The 23,679-nt window shown below is 46.2% G+C and overlaps 1 protein-coding gene across 3 annotated transcripts; it reads right to left on the bottom strand.

The window, feature by feature from the left end:
• Positions 1 to 2,449: 2,449 nt before the first annotated feature.
• Positions 2,450 to 23,185, bottom strand: LOC311106854 (solute carrier family 22 member 16-like). Of its 3 annotated transcripts, XM_084149231.1 has the most exons (8): positions 23,094 to 23,185; positions 22,155 to 22,637; positions 20,614 to 20,731; positions 17,304 to 17,862; positions 13,692 to 13,819; positions 7,039 to 7,148; positions 6,261 to 6,360; positions 2,450 to 4,522 (listed from the first exon to the last, which is right to left on the bottom strand). In XM_084149231.1, exons 1-8 carry the CDS (start codon positions 23,135 to 23,137, stop codon positions 4,340 to 4,342), a joined length of 1,725 nt encoding a protein of 574 aa, XP_084005357.1. In that variant the 5' UTR covers positions 23,138 to 23,185; the 3' UTR covers positions 2,450 to 4,339. The 3 variants fall into 3 exon arrangements, with proteins under 3 accessions (XP_084005357.1, XP_084005355.1, XP_084005356.1); XM_084149229.1 differs by lacking the exon at positions 2,450 to 4,522 and having other exon boundaries at positions 6,277 to 7,148; XM_084149230.1 differs by lacking the exon at positions 2,450 to 4,522 and having other exon boundaries at positions 6,277 to 7,148; positions 23,077 to 23,158.
• Positions 23,186 to 23,679: the final 494 nt, after the last annotated feature.

The following is a 23,679-nucleotide window of genomic DNA, read 5'->3' as shown; positions in this document are numbered from 1 at the left end:
TTCCACCAACGGCATCCTGATCAACCTGCAATCCGTAGGGGCCGCCCCAGAGGGGTCCCTAACCGTCCTGCCCGCTCGGCTTCCTGTCCTGTGCCTGATCCTGTCTCGGGACCTGTCCCATCTCCCGACCACGGCCCTCCGGCTTCCTCCGAGGATGAGGACGTTCACTCGGACCGTTCGGAGGAGTTCTAGCCCTCCTCCGGCTCCCCTCCTCCCGCCCGGCGTGGTGTTGCTCTTGGGACTTCTGGGGCCGTCCCTTGGGGGGGGGGTTCTGTCATGAGCCCTCTCACTCCACCGGGTTACCACCTTAATTTGTTTCCACTATCTTCCACTCTGCTCACCACTCTCTCTACTCAGCCTAACTAGCTCCACCTGTCCCTGCTCTGCTCTGCTCTAATTACTCTGCCAGCTGCGCTGCATTACCCACTAACCTCTCCCAGTATTTAAAGCCCTGTCTTTCAGCTCTCCTTTGTCAGATCGTCTGCAAAGCTCACACCCGGAACCTGTTTGCTCACGCTTCTGGCTCACCCTTGTTTTGTGACCCCGGACCTGCCTGATTCTTGGATACTCTTCTGCCCCAGGAAAACCAGACCTGCTTTCTGCTATAACGACTCCTGACTACTCTTCAATCCCGGTAACTCTGACCAGCCTTCTGCCTTGCTACAACGTATTTGGATTTCCCTTGAACTGTACTGCTGCCTTGTTTCATCCGCCCCGTTGTGTCTGTGTTTCCCCCCCCAGGACTTCTGGACCACCCACCACCGGCGTCATAGGACGCATCGCTGCCACTGGGGGGGGCACAGACCCAGCACATTGGACGGGATCCCTGTTACCCCTGGAGCCTTCACTCACTCCCTACTTCCCTTTTCCCTTAAGTTTTAATAAACTTTCTGGTGTGACGCAATTGTGGTCCTCTGGTCGTCTGTCTGAACCGTGACACAAGGCCTTCGCCAGAGCTTTTTAATAGAAAACAATCACATTAAGGTACTTCATTATTACCCAGAAATTGTTTGATATTGAGATAAAAATGGCTGCATTGGACCTTTAACATGGCATAAGTCTTGGCAAAATGTGTAGAATTGAAGGAAATTAACTTTAAACATGCAAAAGTTTCTCTCCACCCCATGGCAAAATGGGTAGAAATGCAAGAAATTAGCTGTAGAATTGCAAAAAAAATTATCTTTGCCCCAAAATGAGTAGAGTTGGATGACATTTGTTAGAAAATTGCTAAACTTCTCTCGTCCCATGACAAAATGTGTAATATTACAGAAAGCTTGCTTTACAGCTGCAACATTTTCCCTACTACCCTTGCAAAATGTGTAGAGTTGCAGGAATTTAAAAATTACATTTTTCTCTCTGCCGTCAGGAGGGGGCCACTAAAATGGCTTGCCCGCAAGGCTGTGGGGCCCTGCCGGCCCTGCTATAAGGTCCCAATGTAATTGACAGGTGGTTTCCCTACCCTAGTTTGTTCTATTTTTCGAGACACTGTCAGACATGGGACCAAACTATTCCTGTCAATGGGTTAGCAGAACAACTATTTTAGGTACGTGTGTGTGTGTGTGTGTGTGTGTGTTCATGGATGTGTGTGTTTGTGTCCATGTGTGTGTGTCGTGTGCATGTGTGTATCAGTAGGCTGTAGATCAAACTGCTAGCCTGACTTAGGCATGTCTGTTGCTGCTATTTCTGTTACATACACCTACTCACACACTTCTCTCTCTCCCTCTTTCTCCCACCGGGGCCCATGCATCAGCTCATCACACTTGTCTTTCTCCGAAAAGTAACACTTTATTTCAACGGTCTATAATATACCATTTGGGTGGCATTTAAAAATTGTGTTCATGAATAATTACTCCCACATTGATAAACCATTTCCTTAACATTACGTAGTCTTTCACAGTCACTAATCTAAAGTGGGCGCTATTATATAAATACTTTGTAAATGTTTTGAGTGACCAGTGGTAGACATTCCAGCAGTACCTGATGATCCTTAAAGGGATAGTTCACCTAAATGACTAAATTACACATTGGTTTCCTTACGCTGTTAGCAGTCTATAGACAGCAATCCATGATTTGGTTTAGTTTCCCTGGCACTGGTTCCAAATGCAAAAGTTTTAGCATTTGTGGCACAAATCCCATTCAAGTGATATTACAGATAGTAGCATTTTTCACACATCATGTTCAACTCATCTATAAGTGACTTTGTTGAGCTTCACAATCAATTTGAGATACTTTTGGATGATTATTTCCTCTCTTGGCTGTCCCAGGCCAAATGCTGATGTTGTTAAATGTAGAAAAATGTGTTGTTTTGATGACCGCAGCAACAGTGCTGGGGAAAAGGAGCTTTCTGTTTTCATGTACAGTAGTACAGACTTTATACAGGCTTAATGCATACGTTAAGAAGGCTAGAAACCTAACTACCTAAATGAACTAGGAGAAAGGCAAGAATGGATCTCCTTTTACATTTCCTTTAAATGAAAAATAAGAATACTAACATGAAACACTTCTGTACAAAAAACAAACACATTCATGTGTGTTCCTTTGGACCCAAAAAAAGTAATGTTTGCTATGAAGGAAGGAAAATTCGGACCTATTTCAGGTTTAGGGGTTAGGTTTAGGTTTAGCATTAGAATTAGGGTTAGGGATTAGGTTTAGGGTTAGGGGTTAAGTTAAGGGTTAGGGAAAATAAGATTTTGAATAGGAATCAATTGTTTGGTCCACACAAGGATAGTAAAACAAACATGTGTGTGTGTGTGTGCGAGTTTGTAAGGACTTCAGATAAACAAAGTACACTTAAAATTACATAACAATAGCATCATCTGTAACACATAGGCAAAAACAGCTGCACTAGATGATTATCGGGCTGAATAGAGGTAACTAAGGCCTAGATTCAATCAGGTCAAGCATTAACCAGCGACAGCAGACACCCACATAGCGGATGTTTTGGCGGTGTCAGAGAGCCACACCCACCCCACTCACGTTATAAGTACCGAACAAGAAAGTGTAGGCTAAATATGCTCAAATTGAAAAATCACTAAACTAAATAATGAGGATGTCTATCAACCTAATATAGGTGTAGGCTAGATTACATCTCACATTCCAGTGTTCAAACTTGTAAACAAGGCTGCATGGGATTTTTGTTAATGCGACTCCGTGCAGCCAGTGGCAATGTCCGCTTTAGGTATAACGCCAGAGATATTAGAGAAAGTAGGAGATAGCAATCCCATTGATCAATAAATGGAGGAATGTATAACGCCCCACCCAGCATACTGATGACCAATTGTGTTCATTTTGTCATGCTGCATCACGCGGTTGCTAAACTAATTGTCACGCAATTCCTTCTCAAAGTCAGGGTATGAGTCGAGAAACCAGCCTATTTTCCTCGAAAGTATGTAATGTCACCATGCCAAAGCTATACAATATTACAGAAGTTAATTATCCCACATCTCGGAAAAAAGATTTGTAATGTTGTACTTCTTGTTGACAAAAATTCATGCTAATGTTGGGTTTTTGAACAAGTTCCCAATTGACTCCCATTCACTCTTTGAAGGAGAGCTATTTGTTGTCCCAGAATGCTCCACGCGGCCCATTGACAACGCATGGGCAAAGTACACAATGGCCGTTAATACAATTCCAAAGGAGTTTCCTATTCCTCAAAAGTATCTCTGATAGGAGCAACTTATGATAATAATAATAATAATAATAATGGATTTGACAGCACTAACACAGCTCCACCTCTGACACCGCCGTTGGCTAAAGCAGATCTAATTGAATCGAGCACTAAATCACAGTCTCAGTGAGTGAAATATCAAATCTGACACACACACACACACAAACACACAGGGACGCACGCACACATGCACTCTCTCTCTCTCTCGATCTCTTGCACACACACACACACACACCACTTAAGATTGTCTCGTTATGTGTAAATTCATTGGTTGATGTGATTGGAAGGCACACATGACGTGAATGCCGATCATGAGGCTCAGTTTCATGTGGCTCTCATCAGGAGACTGAGATGTGATGAATACACCCCCTTCACTTCACTTCCCTCTGTCTATGTGTAAACAGCTGCAGCCAAGGCACTCAGAGGTTGGCTGGCTCAACCAGAGCATACCAGCTCTGAAATTGGTCACTTAGCAGAACAAAATGTCAAAAAATACTTTAATCACAAAACGTCTAATTTAGATGTTCTTGGTTTTTGCAGTTGTTTGTTTTTGTTGGTTTCTTGGCACCGTTTCCAGTAGTCTCTCTCCACTTTCTCCCCGTCTCTCGATCTGTGGACCCCTCCTTCTCTCTGGTTGGTGGTGAGGTGTGTCCCTCAAGGCTTGACGTCCAGCTAGTTGCTCTGGTTCAAGTTAATCTCCAAGCCTTCCTCAGGGTCTTTATTTCCCTCCTCGGGGCTCTTCTTCCTGCCTAGAGCTTCAGCTTCCTCCATGGTGCTGGACAGGGGCTCACCCAGGGTCTCTGGTAACCACAGGGTCAGAACACCTATTATAAATGCCAGGATCCCCACGATCAGCTATGGGAGAGGAAAAAGCAAAGAGAGGAGAAAAGGAAATTGAGTTAGTGGAAGAAGAAAAAAGTAAGGGTATGTTATAATACAGTTGAAGTCAGAAGTTTACATCCACCTTAGACAAATACATTTAAACTCAGTTTTTCACAATTCCTGACATTTAATCCTAGTCTTAGTTCAGTTAGGATCACCACTTAATTTTAAGAATGTGAAATGTCAGAATAATAGTAGAGAGAATGATTTATTTCAGCTTTTATTTCTTTCATCACATTCCCAGTGGGTCAGAAGTTTACATACACTCAATTAGTATTTGGTAGCATTGCATTTAAATTGCCTTCCACAAGCTTCCCACAATAAATTGGGTGAATTTTGGCCCATTCCTCCTGACAGAGCTGGTGTAACTGAGTTAGGTTTGTAGGCCTCCTTGCTCGCACACACTTTTTCAGTTCTGCCCACAAACCTTCTATAGGATTGAGGTCAGGGCTTTGTGATGGCCACTCCAATACCTTGACTTTGTTGTCCTTAAGCCATTTTGCCACAACTTTGGAAGTATGCTTGGGGTCATTGTCCATTTGGAAGACCCACTTGCGACCAAGCTTTAACTTCCTGACTGATGTCTTGAGATGTTGCTTCAATATATGCACATCATTTTCTTTCCTCATGATGCCATCTATTTTGTGAAGTGCACCAGTCCCTCCTGCAGCAAAGCACCCCCACAGCATGATGCTGCCACCCCCGTGCTTCACGGTTGGGATGGTGTTCTTCGGCTTGCAAGCATCCCCCTTTTTCCTCCAAACATAATGATGGTCATTATGGCCAAACAGTTCTATTTTTGTTTCATCAGACCAGAGGACATTTCTCCAAAAAGTAAGATCTTTGTCCCCATGTGGAGTTGCAAACCGTAGTCTGGCTTTTTTATGGCGGTTTTGGAGCAGTGGCTTCTTCCTTGCTCAGCAGCCTTTAAGGTTATGTCGATATAGGACTCGTTTTACTGTGGATATAGATACTTTTGTACCTGTTTCCTCCAGCATCTTCACAAGGTCCTTTGCTGTTGTTCTGGGATTGATTTGCACTTTTCGCACCAAAGTACGTTCATCTCTAGGAGACAGAACGCGTCTCCTTCCTGAGTGGTATGACGGCTGCGTGGTCCCATGGTGTTTATACTTGCGTACTATTGTTTGTACAGATGAATGTGGTACCTTCAGGCATTTGGAAATTGCTCCCAAGGACAAACCAGACTTGTGGATGTCTACAATAGTTTTTCTGAGGTCTTGGCTGATTTATTTTGAATTTCCCATGATGTCAAGCAAAGAGGCACTGAGTTTGAAGGTTGGCCTTGAAATACATCCACAGGTACACCTCTAATTGACTCAAATTATGTCAATTAGCCTATCAGAAGCTTCTAAAGCCATGACATCATTTTCTGGAATTTTCCAAGCTGTTTAAAGGCACAGTCAACTTAGTGTATGTAAACTTCTGACCCACTGGAATTGTGATACAGTGAATTATAAGTGAAATAATCTGTCTGTAAACAATTGTTGGAACAATTACTTGTGTCATGCACAAAGTAGATGTCCTAACCGACTTGCCAAAAATCTAGTTTGTTAACAAGAAATTTGTGGAGTGGTTGAAAAACGAGTTTTAAAATGACTCCAACCTAAGTGTATGTATTCCGACTTCAACTGTACATGCTCTGTCTGTCTGTCTGTCTGTCTGTCTGTGTCTGTCTGAGTCTGTTGTTTACCTGTGGTAGGTATTGCCAAATGTCAGCCAGGTAGACACAGAAAGGAGCCACCACACTGCCCACACGACACATCATACTACCACTACCCACCGCCAGGGACCTGAGGGGAGCACACACACACACACAAATATAATAGATAGCATCTGTCAGGATACATTAAGGATGTTGGATACATGAAGCTCACAGTGTGTACTTTACCTGATGATGGTTGGGTAGAGCTCAGTGTGGCCTGTACCTGATGATGGTTGGGTAGAGCTCAGTGTGTCCTGTACCTGATGATGGTTGGGTAGAGCTCCCAGTGTGTACTGTACCTGATGATGGTTGGGAGAGCTCCCAGTATGTACTGTACCTGATGATGGTTGGGTAGAGCTCCCAGTATGTACTGTACCTGATGATGGTTGGGTAGAGCTCACAGTGTGTACTGTACCTGATGATGGTTGGGTAGAGCTCCCAGTGTGTACTGTACCTGATGATGGTTGGGTAGAGCTCACAGTGTGTACTGTACCTGATTATGGTTGGGTAGAGCTCACAGTGTGTACTGTACCTGATGATGGTTGGGTAGAGCTCCCAGTGTGTACTGTACCTGATGATGGTTGGGTAGAGCTCACAGTGTGTACTGTACCTGATGATGGTTGGGTAGAGCTCACAGTGTGTACTGTACCTGATTATGGTTGGGTAGAGCTCACAGTGTGTACTGTACCTGATGATGGTTGGGTAGAGCTCACAGTGTGTACTGTACCTGATTATGGTTGGGTAGAGCTCACAGTGTGTACTGTACCTGATTATGGTTGGGTAGAGCTCACAGGTGTATAAGTAGATGAGGCCAAAGGCTATGGCAATAGCAAACTTCCCTGTCATACTGAGGATGATGGCTAACACCTCGATGTCCTGAAGCACAAAAACAAGGAGAACAAAGGAGGAGGAGGGGGAGACAGGAAGTAACAGAGAAAGAGAGGGGAGGAAGGTAGACAGAGAGAGAGAGCGAGCGAGCAATCAATAAGACTGTAAACACTTTCAAACATCTGTTTCCTGATTACTCAGCCAATCACGTCACAGACACTAACGGATGACGTTTTCCCTGAATCAGTCAACAACCAGTTAGCGCTGGAACACATAATTTCAACCTGAGGAAATAAGCTCTGATCATTAAACTGAGAAATAGTAGTGTGATCGTTGAAAAAAAAGTTGTTTGTTCTCACCACCCCTCCCCTCTTTCTTTCCCTCTCCCCGTCTCCTCCTCACGGTCTTTGGCATCCCTCCCTGGCTGAGCTATCTGCTCATGTACATGGAGCTGTGTGGTATGTGGCCTTCTGAGCAATTCCGTGTGTGTGTGTGTGTGTGTGTGTGTGTGTGTGTGTGTGTGTGTGTGTGTGTGTGTGTGTGTGTGTGTGTGTGTGTGTGTGTGTGTGTGTGTGTGTGTGTGTGTGTGTGTGCATGCGTTCGTGCGTGTGTATAAATAGTGTGTGTATACATAGTGAAGCCCTATTTTTCAGAGGTAATTGACGAAACGATAACTGACTAAATAGACCCAGAAAAAACTATAACTAAACAAAATATATTTTTTATTTGGGTTGACGAAAACGAAACAAGACTAAATTGCACTACATACGAGAGTCCCCAGAGCCAGGGCGTGACAGTATCCCCCCCCAAAGGCGCGGACTCCGACCGCGCCAACCAAACACAACAGGGGAGGGACCGGGTGGGCACTCCGCCTCGGCGGCGGATCCGGATCCGGGCATGACCCCCACTCCCTCTCTAACCCCCCAAAGCGCCCCTGGTCCGGTCTGGCCCTGCTGGCCGGAGCTGGACTGAACACTGGTGGAGCGGATTGCTCTAGCTCTGGAGTGGAGCAGCTGACCGGTGCCGGACCAGGCACCGGTGGAACAGGCACGGGCTGTGCCGGACTGACGACGCGCACCACAGGCTTGGTGGGGGGAGCAGGGACGGCCCGGACCGGGCTGACGACGCGCACCACTGGCTTGGTGCGGGGAGCAGGGACGGGCCGAACCGGGCTGGCGACGCGCACCATTGGCTTGGTGCGGGGAGCAGGAACAGGCCGGGCCGGGCTGGCGACGCGCACCATAGGCTTGGTGCGGGGAGCAGGAACAGGCCGGGCCGGGCTGGCGACGCGCACCATTGGCTTGGTGCGGGGAGCAGGAGCAGGCCGGGCCGGGCTGGCGACGCGCACCATTGGCTTGGTGCGGGGAGCAGGAACAGGCCGGGCTGGCGACGCGCACCATAGGCTTGGTGCGGGGAGCAGGAACAGGCCGGGCCGGGCTGGCGACGCGCACCATTGGCTTGGTGCGGGGAGCAGGAGCAGGCCGGGCCGGGCTGGCGACGCGCACCATAGGCTTGGTGCGGGGAGCAGGAACAGGCCGGGCCGGGCTGGCGACGCGCACCATTGGCTTGGTGCGGGGAGCAGGAGCAGGCCGGGCCGGGCTGGCGACGCGCACCATAGGCTTGGTGCGGGGAGCAGGAACAGGCCGGACCGTACTGGGGACACACACACCACTGGCCCTACGCGGTGATCAGGAACGGGCCGGACCGGACTGGTAACACACCCCAGTACCTCTCGCCGTGCCTCTACACTCTCCTTCCCCTTGGTGACCAGTGGCCCCCGTAACCTGGCGGCCTCCTCTGCTAACCCGCTGAACCACTCTATCCCGTACTCCTGCTGCCCCGTCGTCCACGGCGTGAGCCCCCCCCTAAACATTTTCTGGGCTTGTCTCTCCCCCGTGGACCAGGCCTCCATGGTTCTCGCCCAACTCTCACTCCACTGCTCCAAAGTCCAGCCTCTCTCCTCCTCCCGCGGCTTGACCCAGTCGAGGTTGATATCCTTTAGATTCACCTCTGGCGTTGGCTCCTGGACACGCTGCTTGGTCCAGATATGGTGTTTCTTCTGTCACGATCGTCGGGAAGAGAGGACCAATGCGCAGCGTGGAATGTGAACATACTTATTTATTTATTAGAATAATCACCCGAACAAAACAACAAACGATAACGTGACGTCCTTGGTTACACTACACAAAACCAATACGGAACAAGAAACCACACCAAACAAATGCCTAACGGCTACCTAAGTATGGCTCCCAATCAGAGACAACGAGCTACAGCCGTCTCTGATTGGGAGCCACCCTGGCCAACATAGAAATGCAAAACTAGACCCACAACCTACAACACAAAACATAGAAACTAACACCCTGGCTCAACATACGAGAGTCCCCAGAGCCAGGGCGTGACAAGTTTATAAAATGTCTGCCCTGCTAGAGATGCCCCGGTCAACTATAAGTGCTGTTATTGTGAAGTGGAAATGTTTAGGAGCAACAACGGCTCAACCGTGAAGTGGTAGGCAACACAAGCTCACAGAACGGGACCGCCAAGTGCTGAAGTGCATTGCACGTAACAATCGTTTGTCCTCGGTTGCAACACTCACTACCGAGTTCCAAACTGCCTCTGGAAGCAACGTCAGCACAAGAACTGTTCGTCAGGAGCTTCATGAAATGGGTTTCCATGGCCGAGCAGCCGAGCAGCCGCACACAAGCCTAAGATCACCATGCGCAATGCCAAGCGTTGGCTGGAGTGGTGTAAAGCTCGCCGCCATTGGACACTCTGGAACAGTGGAAATGCATTCTCTGGAGTGATGAATCACGCTTCACCATCTGGCAGTCCGGCGGATGAATCTGGGTTTTGCAGATGCCAGGAGAACACTACCTGCCCCAATGCATAGTGCCAACTGTACAGTTTGGTGGAGGGGGAATAAAGGTCTGGGGCTATTTTTTTATTTGCAATCTGGCAGCAACAAATCATTGATGCAAATAAGGCACACGGCATGGCTACTCTTCCAGTGGTAAAAGCTCCCGGTAGAAAAAGGGGCAACGTTTGGAGACACTTTGCTTATCGTGTAGATTCAAACAAGACCGAATGCAACATTTCCACGGGAGAAGACAGCGTTTGACGAGTTGACAGGGAATAATACTACTGACCTCAAGAGACATCTGAAAGAGCATCATCGCAATATATACACTCAGGTAGGCTAATAACAGATTGATAATGCTAGCAGGTGGCTGTGAGAGTTAAATGTGTAATTGTTCACGTGCGAGCTGAACATTCGTTACATGGTCACCTCACTCAAATGTTTCAAAACATCCTATGTTTTGTGTGGCTAAAATCAGTAAAGTGCATTATCCTCATGATTGCTGTAATGAAAGTGTCTGCCCAGCCTCTGGGCCTGTTTCACTGGGGCCTGTTCTGCTGGGGAGAGAGAAAAAAGGCTTCTGATTGTATAAAATTTTTTAAAAATCTATTTGCGGGAAATACATAGCTTTGGAAACAACTACTGTCGTTCTCAGCTTTCTGTTGGTATATTTTTTATTTCTCATCTCTTAATATTGAGCTCAATAGCAACTAGTTTACAGCCGAAATATTTGATATGGCTTTAAGATACGAAGAGTGCGAAATGCGCATCGGCCTTTGTGAGTGCATAGGGTAGCAGGCTGCAACTACAACGTTTTTTTTAGGACATTACATTTACTGTTAGATTAATACATGACTACTAGCAGTGGGTATTATATTTACTGTTAGCGATCTAGCTAATGTGTTTGGAGTTTTCACTTCCTCATGTGGTGAATAAGCCCCAAAATAAATTTGCCTAAGATATTAGTGCACATAAAGATGTAGGCAAATTAATCTCTATTGAACCACAAAATTCATAAAATTCTGGAGCCTTATTTTAACAGTAGAATATAACAACAGCCTATAATTGTCAACTCACAATTAATGACAACCACTGGATTAGGTTGCACATCACAATATCTTGAATCATGCATTGCTGCTTGGACATGTTAGATGAAACAACTTATTTATTGAATAGACTACCATCTCAGTAGTCTATTACATAGTCTAAAGCACTGCAAATTACTTTAAGTGAATGATAACATTTTTTTTAATTGCGTGAAGCCGCAAAAAAATTATAATGGGGAAACCAAATCATGGGCTGGTCTCACCAACTGAAAAAGTTGGTGGCACTGGGGGAAATGTTAAAGCCCTGTCAAGGGATGTGATTTTGAATCTGCTGCAGAGTAATGTGTTCTTCTGGGAAGAGAACCATGCAATAGGATGTTATGCAGAACAACATGTTGGTAAGAAAATGTTTATGCACATGGAAGTCAGTGATTTATGTTTACTATAGGTTAATGAGGCAATACAAATGTGATGTGACTAAAATTATGAGTAAAAAGAAAAGGGCATTTACGTTTTCATCATTTTGACAATAACTAGACTAAATAATTATTCAAATGACAAAAATGTGACTAAGACTTAATGTTATTATAGTCAAAATAAAACAATTATGCCAAAATTAACACTAGGCTGGAGTATGGCAGTATAACTCTCCTCCAGCTCAACCAATCTGACCCAGTGCACCTGCAGTACTATAACTCAGGCTGTTTCCATGACGCAGCAAATCAACAGTAAACTATACTATAACAGGCCTCTCTCTATCTGTTGGCTGCTATGGGCAGGGCCGTGTACAGACGTTTAGAAGGCCAGGTTGATTTCTTGGCACTTTGGCTAAAGATAGAGCCCCATCTGTGCATGCGCCTGGCTATGGACCATTAGTAACAGATATGGAGATCCCTCCCTGCTGAGGGCAGAAAACTATTGGCTGCTGCTGGAGCAAACCTGTTGAATCCCACCACTTAAACACACACGCACACATATGCACATGTACACACATTGGCCAGTATTGGTCAGGTTACAGTTAGAGTTAGGTTTAAGTTGAAGGTTTTACAGTGGCTTGCGAAAGTATTCACCCCCCTTGGCATTTTTCCTATTTTGTTGCCTTACAACCTGGAATTAAAATTGAGTTTTTGGGGGGTTTGTATCATTTGATTTACACAACATGCCTACCACTTTGAAGATGCAAAATAATTTTTCTTGTGAAACAAACAAGAAATAAGACAAAAAAAACAGAATACTTGAGCGTGCATAACTATTCACCCCCCCAAAGTCAATACTTTGTAGAGCCACCCTTTGCAGCAATTACAGCTGCAAGTCTCTTGGGGTATGTCTCTATAAGCTTGGCACATCTAGCCACTGGGATTTTTGCCCATTCTTCAAGGCAAAACTGCTCCAGCTCCTTCAAGTTGGATGGGTTCTGCTGGTGTACAGCAATCTTTAAGTCATACCACAGATTCCAATTGGATTGAGATCTGGGCTTTGACTAGGTCATTCCAAGACATTTAAATGTTTCCCTTTAAACCACTCGAGTGTTGCTTTAGCAGTATGCTTAGGGTCATTGTCCTGTTGGAAGGTGAACCTCCGTCCCAGTCTCAAATCTCTGGAAGACTGAAACAGGTTTCCCTCAAGAAATTCCCTGTATTTAGTATCGGGGTGATGAGAGGTGTTGGGTTTGCGCCAGACATTTTCCTTGATTGCCAAAAAGCTCAATATTTGTCTCATCTGACCAGAGTACCTTCTTCCATATGGTTGGGGAGTTTCCCACCAAACATGTTTGCTTATGTTTTTCTTTAAGCAATGACTTTTTTCTGGCCACTCTTCCATAAAGCACAGCTCTGTGGAGTGTACGGCTTAAAGTGGTCCTATGGACAGATACTCCAATCTCCGCTGTGGAGCTTTGCAGCTCCTTCAGGGTTATCTTTGGTCTCTTTGTTGCCTCTCTGATTAATGCCCTCCTTGCCTGGTCCGTGAGTTTGGTGGGCGGCCCTCTCTTGGCAGGTTTGTTGTGGTGCCATATTCTTTCAATTTTTTTATAATGGATTTAATGGTGCTCCGTGGGATTTTTTATAACCCAACCCTGATCTGTACTTCTCCACAACTTTGTCCCTGACCTGATTGGAGCGCTCCTTGGTCTTCATGGTGCCGCTTGCTTGGTGGTGCCCCTTGCTTAGTGGTGTTGCAGACTCTGGGGCCTTTCAGAACAGGTGTATATATACTGAGATCATGTGACACTTAGATTGCACACAGGTGGACTTTATTTAACTAATTATGTGACTTCTGAAGGTAATTGGTTGCACCAGATCTTATTTAGGGGCTTCATAGCAAAGGGGGTGAATACATATGCACACACCACTTTTCCATTATTTATTTAGTCGAATGTTTTTTAACACGTTATTTTTTATTTTTTTACTTCACAATTTGGACTATTTTGTGTATGTCCATTACATGAAATCCAAATAAAAATCAATTTAAATTACAGGTTGTAATGCAACAAAAGAGGAAAAACGCCAAGGGGGATGAATACTTTTGCAAGGCACTGTAGGTCAGGGCATGTAACCTTCTGTGCACAGGCCATTTGTACTAACATGAATTCTGAATGGTTAGGGATTTGTCACACTGGCTCCTATCCTTTGATCTCTCTCTAGCTCACACACCCACACAGACACACACACACACACGATTGCTTGTACATACGTTTGGCACCACAATGATGAGCATGCAGGCCGTTCCAGCCAGCAGCAGAGCCGTGGCACATGTCCTCTTTCTGCCCACCCGGTCCATCGCATAACAGCCAATCAGGTAGGAGGGGAACTCCACCGCACCTGGAAACAGACAATCACAGAGGATGTCAGAGCAAGGCAGCGGGCATGGTGACATTCTGTGTGGTGACATCTGGAACTGGGCCAGCAGTGGCCGTAATTTGACTGAAAGGTCCTGGTGACGAGACTGTTTAGCCTTTGATACTTGAGAGCATAGAGAAAACAGCTGAGGTATTTGCTAAACTCAGCAAAAAAGAAACGTCCTCTCAATGTCAACTGCGTTTATTTTCAGCAAACTTAACATGTGTAAATATTTGTATGAACATAACAAGATTCAACAACTGAGACATAAACTGAACAAGTTCCACAGACATGTGACTAACATAAATTGAATAATGTGTCCCTGAACAAAGGGGGGTGGTCAAAATCAAAATAACAGTCAGTATCTGGTGTGTCCCCCAGCTGCGTTAAGTACTGCAGTGCATCTCCTCCTCATGGACTGCACCAGATTTGCCAGTTCTTGCTGTGAGATGTTACCCCACTCTTCCACCAAGGCACCTGCAAGTTCCCGGACATTTCTGGGGGGAATGGCCCTAGCCCTCACCCTCCGATCCAACAGGTCCCAGACGTGCTCAATGGGATTGAGATTCGGGCTCTTCGCTGGCCATGGCAGAACACTGACATTCCTGTCTTGCAGGAAATCACGCACAGAATGAGCAGTATGGCCGGTGGCATTGTCATGCTGGAGGGTCATGTCAGGATGAGCCTGCAGGAAGGGTACCACATGAGGGAGGAGGATGTCTTCCCTGTAAAGCACAGCGTTGAGATTGCCTGCAATGACAACAAGCTCAGTCCGATGATGCTGTGACACACCGCCCCAGACCATGACGGACCCTCCACCTCCAAATCGATCCCGCTCCAGAGTACAGGCCTCGGTGTAACGCTCATTCCTTAGACGATAAACGCGAATCCGACCATCACCCCTGGTGAGACAAAACCGCGACTCGTCAGTGAAGAGCACTTTATGCCTGTCTGGTCCAGCGACGGTGGGTTTGTGCCCATAGGCGACGTTGTTGCCGGTGATGTCTGGTGAGGACCTGCCTTACAACAGGCCTACAAGCCCTCAGTCCAGCCTCTCTCAGCCTATTGAGGACAGTCTGAGCACTGATGGAGGGATTGTGCATTCCTGTAGTAACTCGGGCAGTTGTTGTTGCCATCCTGTACCTGTCCCGCAGGTGTGATGTTCGGATGTACCGATCCTGTGCAGGTGTTGTTACACGTGGTCTGCAACTGTGAGGACGATCAGCTGTCCGTTCTGTCTCCCTGTAGCGCTATCTTAGGCGTCTCACAGTACGGACATTGCAATTTATTGCCCTGGCCACATCTGCAGTCCTCATGCCTCCTTGTAGCATGCCTAAGGCACGTTCACGCAAATGAGCAGGGACCCTGTGCATCTTTCTTTTGGTGTTTTTCAGAGTCAGTAGAAAGGCCTCTTTAGTGTCCTCAGTTTTCATAACTGTGACCTTAATTGCCTACCGTCTGTAAGCTGTTAGTGTCTTAACGACCCTTCCACAAGTGCATGTTCATTAATTGTTTATGGTTAATTGAACAAGCATGGGAAACAGTGTTTAAACCCTTTACAATGAAGATCTGTGAAGTTATTTTGATTTTTACAAATTATCTTTGAAAGACAGGGTCCTGAAAAAGGGACGTTTCTTTTTTTGCTGAGTTTAGATGGCAGGCAAAAAGAGAGCCACAGATAGCTAGGCTTACTCTGAGCAGGAAGTGGGGGTTGTGGCTCTTTCTTAAAAAAAGATCTTCCAAACACAATATAGGCTTATTACATTATTCTCATTGCCCTCATTACATGTGCATTCCACAAGTACCTAGCCTAAATACCTAGTGAGATATTTTTGTGTCCAACAAAGTGAATCATGGTTAAAAAATATATAGTATCTTTTACTGACCTGGGCTGGGTTTCCCAAAAGCATCGTAGTACTAAGATAATTGTAATTTCATTTAAACTAAATGTACGAAAGATGATCTTAGTGCTACGATGCTTTTGGGAAATCCAGCCCTGATCTGTCCTAAATGAAACCAGAACGGGAGAAAACTGAAACACAACTAGTTCTGTTGCTTCACAACACACATATTAGGTAATGACTTTAAAACGATGTATACATCCAACGGCACATCCAGTTTTAAACAGTTGTCTGTTACAGTGGAGGTGCCCATACATTAACTTAAAGCCCAAAGCAGTATTCTGTCCAGTATCCTTCCTGTAGTATAAACAGAATAGTCAACACAGAACAGTCAACATGCTGAGCCATGGGACAGACCAGACACAGACAGTTCTGCAGCTCTGTCTGTATAAACACAACTCTGTCTGTCGCTGTAGGAGCCTGAATTAGCAGCAGCACCACCTAGCAGCAGCACCACCTAGCAGCAGCACCACCTAGTAACAGCACCACCACCTAGTAGCAGCACCACCACCTAGTAGCAGCACCACCTAATAGCAGCAACACCTAGTAGCAGCACCACCTAGTAGCAGCACCACCTAGTAACAGCACCACCTAATAGCAGCACCACCTAATAGCAGCACCACCTAGTAACAGCACCACCTAGTAACAGCACCACCTAATAGCAGCACCACCTAGTAGCAGCACCACCTAGTAACAACACAACTTAGTAACAGCACCACCTAGTAGCAGCACCACCTAATAGCAGCAACACCTAATAGCAGCAACACCTAGTATCAGCACCACCTAGTAGCAGCACCACCTAGTAGCAGCACCACCTAGTAACAGCACCACCTAGTAACAGCACCACCTGGTAACATCACCACCTAATAGCAGCACCACCTAGTAGCAGCACCACCTAGTAGCAGCACCACCTAGTAACTGCACCACCTAATAGCAGCACCACCTAGTAGCAGCACCACCTAGTAGCAGCACCACCTAGTAGCAGCACCCCCTAGTAACAGCACCACCTAGTAACAGCACCACCTAGTAACAGCACCACCTAGTAACAGCACCACCTAATAGCAGCACCACCTAGTAGCAACACCACCTAGTAGCAGCACCACCTAGTAGCAGCACCACCTAGTAGCAGCACCCCCTGGTAGCAGCACCACCTAGTAGCAGCACCTAACAGCACCACCTAGTAGCAGCACCTAACAGCACCACCTAGTAGCAGCACCACCTAGTAGCAGCACCACCTAACAGCAGCACCACACAACACTGCCTGTCTGTCTGTCTATAGCTACCTCAGCCAGCCCATATTGTCTCAGTATCAACATCAGCCACATATACAGTAGTAGAGTTCAGCAGCTGTAGTTCAGTGTATAGAATGCCCATCTGTCCATGACCAGCTACATGTACTATATGAATACATTTTTGCTTGATAGGGTATTAAATATATATAGCTTGATTCGTAGCCACTCCATGGTCACTCCTATAATCACCCATTCAATAAACACACACCCATAGTACATACAGTACATCCACATCATATGCCCCACCTACACACACCCCCATCCCAGTCTCACCAGCCAGGAAGAGGTTGATGTACTGGTTGCCCCCCAGGTTAACGGAGCCCAGGGAGAAGACGTAGTAACCCAGGCTGCCGATGAACCACACGGCCCACACCGTCACTGTCCTCCATGCCATCCTCCACGTCCCAAACAGGTCCAGGATGCTCAGCTTCCTCTCGGGCTCCACCGGCTGGGCTACCCCCGCTGTCACCTCCTTTTCCAGCAGAGCCTCCTCGGGCTCCAGGAGGTTCTCGGCCCTCAGGCGGCCAGGCTCCAGGCCGTTGAAGCGGGCTATGGAGTCCAGCAGGACCTGGGTCTCCTGGAGCCTCCCCTTAGCCATCAGGTAGAAGGGCGTCTCTGGGAACTTCCAGCAGAAGAAGAGGAAGGGGGAGGTGCAGGTGGAGAGGATGATCTGGTAGCTCCGCCAGGTCCGCACCAGGTAGCCCGAGATCGCTACCATCATGACGCCCACAGCGAAGGCGGCGTGCACGTGCATGGAGGTCCACGTGCGCACCTTGTTGCCGGTGAACTCGGTCACGTACACAAACACGACCACAAGGTAGCCACTAGACACCTGCCGAGAGGGAGGGAACACAACACAGGGCCAGAGCTTCAAATCACATATAGGCTACACACACACACACACACACACACACACACTTTACTGTTGATGCAGAAAGTTAATCTAATGCCTGAAAGCTAGTGTCATGTGTCTTATCCTCTGATCTGTGATTAGTAAATGGATCCTGAAAGCAGACTGTGGTTAGGTCAAACCTTATCCTCTGGGAATGACCCAGATATTAGCCCAAACACATACAACACACAGATATTCAAGCATTAGCATACACATGCACACGGTAACATACAGTGGGGAAAAAAAGTATTTAGTCAGCCACCAATTGTGCAAGTTCTCCCACTTAAAAAGATGAGAGAGGCCTGTAATTTTCATCATAGGTACACGTCAACTATGACAGACAAATTGAGAAAGAAAAATCCAGAAAATCACATTGTAGGATTTTTAATGAATTTATTTGCAAATTATGGTGGAAAATAAGTATTTGGTCACCTACAAACAAGCAAGATTTCTGGCTCTCACAGACCTGTAACTTCTTCTTTAAGAGGCTCCTCTGTCCTCCACTCGTTACCTGTATTAATGGCACCTGTTTGAACTTGTTATCAGTATAAAAGACACCTGTCCACAACCTCAAACAGTCACACTCCAAACTCCACTATGGCCAAGACCAAAGAGCTGTCAAAGGACACCAGAAACAACATTGTAGACCTGCACCAGGCTGGGAAGACTGAATCTGCAATAGGTAAGCAGCTTGGTTTGAAGAAATCAACTGTGGGAGCAATTATTAGGAAATGGAAGACATACAAGACCACTGATAATCTCCCTCGATCTGGGGCTCCACGCAAGATCTCACCCCGTGGGGTCAAAATGATCACAAGAACGGTGAGCAAAAATCCCAGAACCACACGGGGGGACCTAGTGAATGACCTGCAGAGAGCTGGGACCAAAGTAACAAAGCCTACCATCAGTAACACACTACGCCGCCAGGGACTCAAATCCTGCAGTGCCAGACGTGTCCCCCTGCTTAAGCCAGTACATGTCCAGGCCCGTCTGAAGTTTGCTAGAGTGCATTTGGATGATCCAGAAGAGGATTGGGAGAATGTCATATGGTCAGATGAAACCAAAATATAACTTTTTGGTAAAAACTCAACTCGTCGTGTTTGGAGGACAAAAATGCTGAGTTGCATCCAAAGAACACCATACCTACTATGAAGCATGGGGGTGGAAACATCATGCTTTGGGGCTGTTTTTCTGCAAAGGGACCAGGACGACTGATCCGTGTAAAGGAAAGAATGAATGGGGCCATGTATCGTGAGATTTTGAGTGAAAACCTCCTTCCATCAGCAAGGGTATTGAAGATGAAACGTGGCTGGGTCTTTCAGCATGACAATGATCCCAAACATACCACCCGGGCAACGAAGGAGTGGCTTCGTAAGAAGCATTTCAAGGTCCTGGAGTGGCCTAGCCAGTCTCCAGATCTCAACCCCATAGAAAATCTTTGGAGGGAGTTGAAAGTCCGTGTTGCCCAGCGACAGCCCCAAAACATCACTGCTCTAGAGGAGATCTGCATGGAGGAATGGGCCAAAATACCAGCAGCAGTGTGTGAAAACCTTGTGAAGACTTACAGAAAACGTTTGACTTGTGTCATTGCCAACAAAGGGTATATAACAAAGTATTGAGAAACTTTTGTTATTGACCAAATACTTATTTTCCACCATAATTTGCAAATAAATTCATTAAAAATCCTATAATGTGATTTTCTGGATTTTTCTTTCTCATTTTGTCTGTCATAGTTGACGTGTACCTATGATGAAAATTACAGGCCTCTCTCATCTTTTTAAGTGGGAGAACTTGCACAATTGGTGGCTGACTAAATACTTTTTTCCCCCACTGTATATACAAGGGCAATAGTCTTGTTGATTGTGCTTTTGGTTTCTAAAAGGACATTTCAAATATGTAACTCTTCCACGATTTCTTTCACTGTCGTCAGCTGTTCCTCGGCTGTTTGTCAAACATAAGCCACACCCTCTACTGAGAGGGCTGGCCAACATAGAGGCATGTGACAACACACACACAACACACATACAGCCACACATCTGTTCTGTCATAAGATTCCCATTCATTAATAATCAAGAGATCTTGATTAAAGATGACCCCTCCATCAATTCAGTGGCTAATTGTCCATAAAGTAGATGCAAAACAATGCTAATAATGGTTGGTGAGTGATGTCCAACCATGTGTGTGTGTGTGTGTGTATTCACAGACTACAATATGAACAAGACCAGAATTTGGCAATGGTCAGAGAGAATGTACGGTTGAACAGACACCTGGCCGTAAGACTGAGAATGTGTGTATATGTGTTCTGTTATGAACAGCACAGGGTGTCTGGGCACAACATAGGGCCTACTGTGTAAGCAACCGTTTATAGCCTTGTGTCCTGGTAATATTAACGACTCTCTCCCTTTGCCTCTAGTACAACCTGTCATTCCTTTTAGGCACATAATCTAATACTGACAAAAATAAATACTGGATGAATACTAACTAATATATGAATATAACTGCATTCTTGAACTTGACTTCTGCATAAATCAAGAACTCACAGTATGTCTAGGGAGATTAGTTTGAAATGTTAAGTAAAGTTAGGATTCTACCATAAGATAATATTTTATTGTGTCTCCTTACTGCATGCCCTACACTACATTCCTCTCCACACACACACACACACACACACACACACACACACAAACATACCATGGCGAGCAGGAAGCGTATGACCATAAATAGGTAGTAGTTCCCCGTGAATGCCACGCTTACACCAAACACAAACTGGCACAGGCTGGTGATCATCAGGATCCTCCGTCTGCCAACCCTGAGAGACAGAGGAGAGAGAGGGAGGGAGGGGGGGGGGGGGGGGGGGAATGTGAAAAGTTAGGATTACTTGTTAGGGTGTACAGTTGAATAGTTAGGCCTCTGTTGTGGCTGACTGTCATACTGACTGACTGAGCCATTGGTTCTAGAGCAGGGGTGTCAAACTAATTTTGCCCTGGGGGCTACATTCGGTCCTCTATCCATCGTTTCTGGAATTTTCTATGCTCCCGGACTGTCATTTCAGTTATTATTAGCGAGCTGGACACACTCAAGACACTATGAATGTAAGTCAATTTTAATTTCTACACAGTTTCCATTTGGTTTTAGTCATTTTGAGTACACTCTTTTACTCAAACCGCCCACTGGCCGTCTGTTTCACACCCCTGTTCTAGAGGAAGAGACATGCTTCATTTACAAAAAAGGCCCTCTGCTATCTACTGTAGCTGACGACATGGGAAGAGTTGAAAGAAAACTATTCAATGTCACACAAGCTCATATGAGTATTGTATTGCTGACTGGGGATTGCACATCGCCACACAGAAGTTGTGATTGAGTTGGTTTGTTTGTTGTGTGAGTATGTGACTGCATGTGACTCAAGGCATTGATCCAGAGCAGAACAAATATGGTTAAAATACTGTTCGACAGACAAAAAGCTGGGAGCAGCACAGGGTCAGCCACAGCGTCAGCCACAGGGTCAGCCACATGGCAGCAGTTTGGGTTGAAATTGTACATCGCTACACAACAGTAGTGGCTGAGTTCATAGGTGTGTATGTTGTTTGTTTGTGTGTGTGTGTGTGTGAGTGTGTGAACGTGCCTGCATGTGACTCAAGTCCGCCAGACCAGATGGAACAAATCAATGAACAAGTTGGCTAATGCCGCATGCATACTGCCCCAGTGTATGAGTATGGAAGTAGCCTAGTAGTCTGTCTAACTCTAAGAAACCATCTAACTGCTCATCTTCCCCTTCACTAAATAGGATGTAATATCTTAATGCCATGCTGTACTATACCCCACCATATTGACAGCCCCCAAGCACCGCCCTCTTCCATTACAATTGTTGGATTTTCAAATCCAAACAACGAGAGAACCAATCAATTTCTGAGCGAAGTGTGTCACAGCTTTCCCTGCGCTGTGTGGCATAGAGACACAGCCAGGGAGGAGCACAGGGGCACAGCCAGGGATGGACAGGGCACAGGGGCACAGCTAGGTGAAGTACAGGGCACAGCCAGGGAGGTACAGGGCACAGGGGCCCAGCCAGGGAGGGACAGGGAACAGGGGCACAGCCAGAGAGGTACAGGGCACAGGGGCCCAGCCAGGGAGGGACAGGGCACAGGGGCACAGCTGGGGAGGGGCACAGAGGCACCGCAGGAGGCAGACACATTCCCCATATTTGGGAATAGGTAGGTGGGGAGAGCTCCTCTTACCTATCAGCGATGTCCCCGAACACCAGCGCTCCGACCAGCACACCAATCATAAAAGTGGGCTGACACAGCTTGGCCAGCCATTCCCTGTCACACACCAGGTCCCAGTCCGTCACGATGCTCTGATACACCTCGCTGTGGTCATACACGTAATGGTAGTTCCCGTCACACTTCTCTGTCGTCCTGTTGATGAGCTGCTCGTAGGTAAAGTCTGTGGGGTTAATTCGTTGGGTTCGTTGGCAGGTGCTGAGCTCCCACTGTTCGCCCTCCGCGGTCCGCACCACCACGGGCCCGTTCGCCGGTTTAAAGAACGGTAGCACCTCCTCCAGGGAAGCGCCTGTGTAGTTCCCGTACAGGACGTCAGTTATGTTACCCGGCGGTGCGCAGACGAAGCTTGGCCTCTCCACAAGGAACACAGAGGCCAGGTAGTGGATTCCACAGGCTATGGCCTGGAAGACAGCAGCAAAGTACAGACATGCCTGGAACCTAGGAGGAGGAGAAGAGATGAGGGGAGAGTCCTGTTATGTTCTGGAATCTAGGGGTTCAATAAAAGGACAACATGAGGAAGTTGCATCAAAGGAATGAAACCCTTCACTATCCAACACATAGAAATGACTTCACTATGATTGATGAATGCACAATGAAGTAAAATGACTCCCAAACATTTATGATATCCTACTGTAATATTTTTTTTAATGGTTTTTTTCTTTATAAAGTAGCCTAACAAAAACAGAATATTATCCATGTACAAAAAATACAAACATTGACAATAGGGCTACATCAAGTGTTTTGAATATAGTGAGAATGAAACAAATAAATATAGGCTATTCTAACGGAGAATGTTTATCCCATTTTAACGCGCTAATGACGCAATGCACTACATATGTTTCTCTCCAAAATGAAGTTCAATTAAAGTGGAAATTACATTATTGTTCTGGGTACCTTTTGAAGTGTCCAAGCTCATCAAATATACGATCCACACTCATAATTCGTTGACAGGTCTTCCGCGCGCCTCTCGCTCCAGTGAGTGGCGAATTCTGTATCGACTCGCCACTGACAATTTGTAAATGTTGGCTTTTACTGGACCCCGGGTAGGAGGGGCGAGAGCTTAGTGGAAATGTCCACTTAGTGCGACGAACAGGGGAAAAAACTTTTCAATTATGGTCAGGAGAGTGGCCGAGCCTGAAGTTGACACCCCCATAATCCAATTGTAGGCTGGGCAACTACTGTAGAAGTTGATAAACGATTGTGCAGACTAGTGTTGTTGTTTCTTTAGAGGATATCTTTATTTTCAATCACTGCTATTTGGGCGTAGCCATGACGTTCCATTTGATCAGTCGAACAAGCACGTAGGCCTATCTCCTCATCAATGCACTGCTTTCAGAGATCCAGTGATTGATTCATCATTCTAGCACTCCAAAATAATAGACGCTGTTTTCTCTGCTGAAAGACATCACATCCACTAAATCTATTATCCTACTACAGTAAATCAATCAAAATGTGAACAGTTTGTTGTCTCAGACATCAC

This window comes from Coregonus lavaretus, assembly GCF_964263955.1.
Source record: "Coregonus lavaretus genome assembly, chromosome: 31".
NCBI lineage: Eukaryota > Metazoa > Chordata > Actinopteri > Salmoniformes > Salmonidae > Coregonus > Coregonus lavaretus.
Note: the sequence above shows the minus strand (reverse complement) of the source record. Positions and strands in the feature narration are given on the sequence as shown.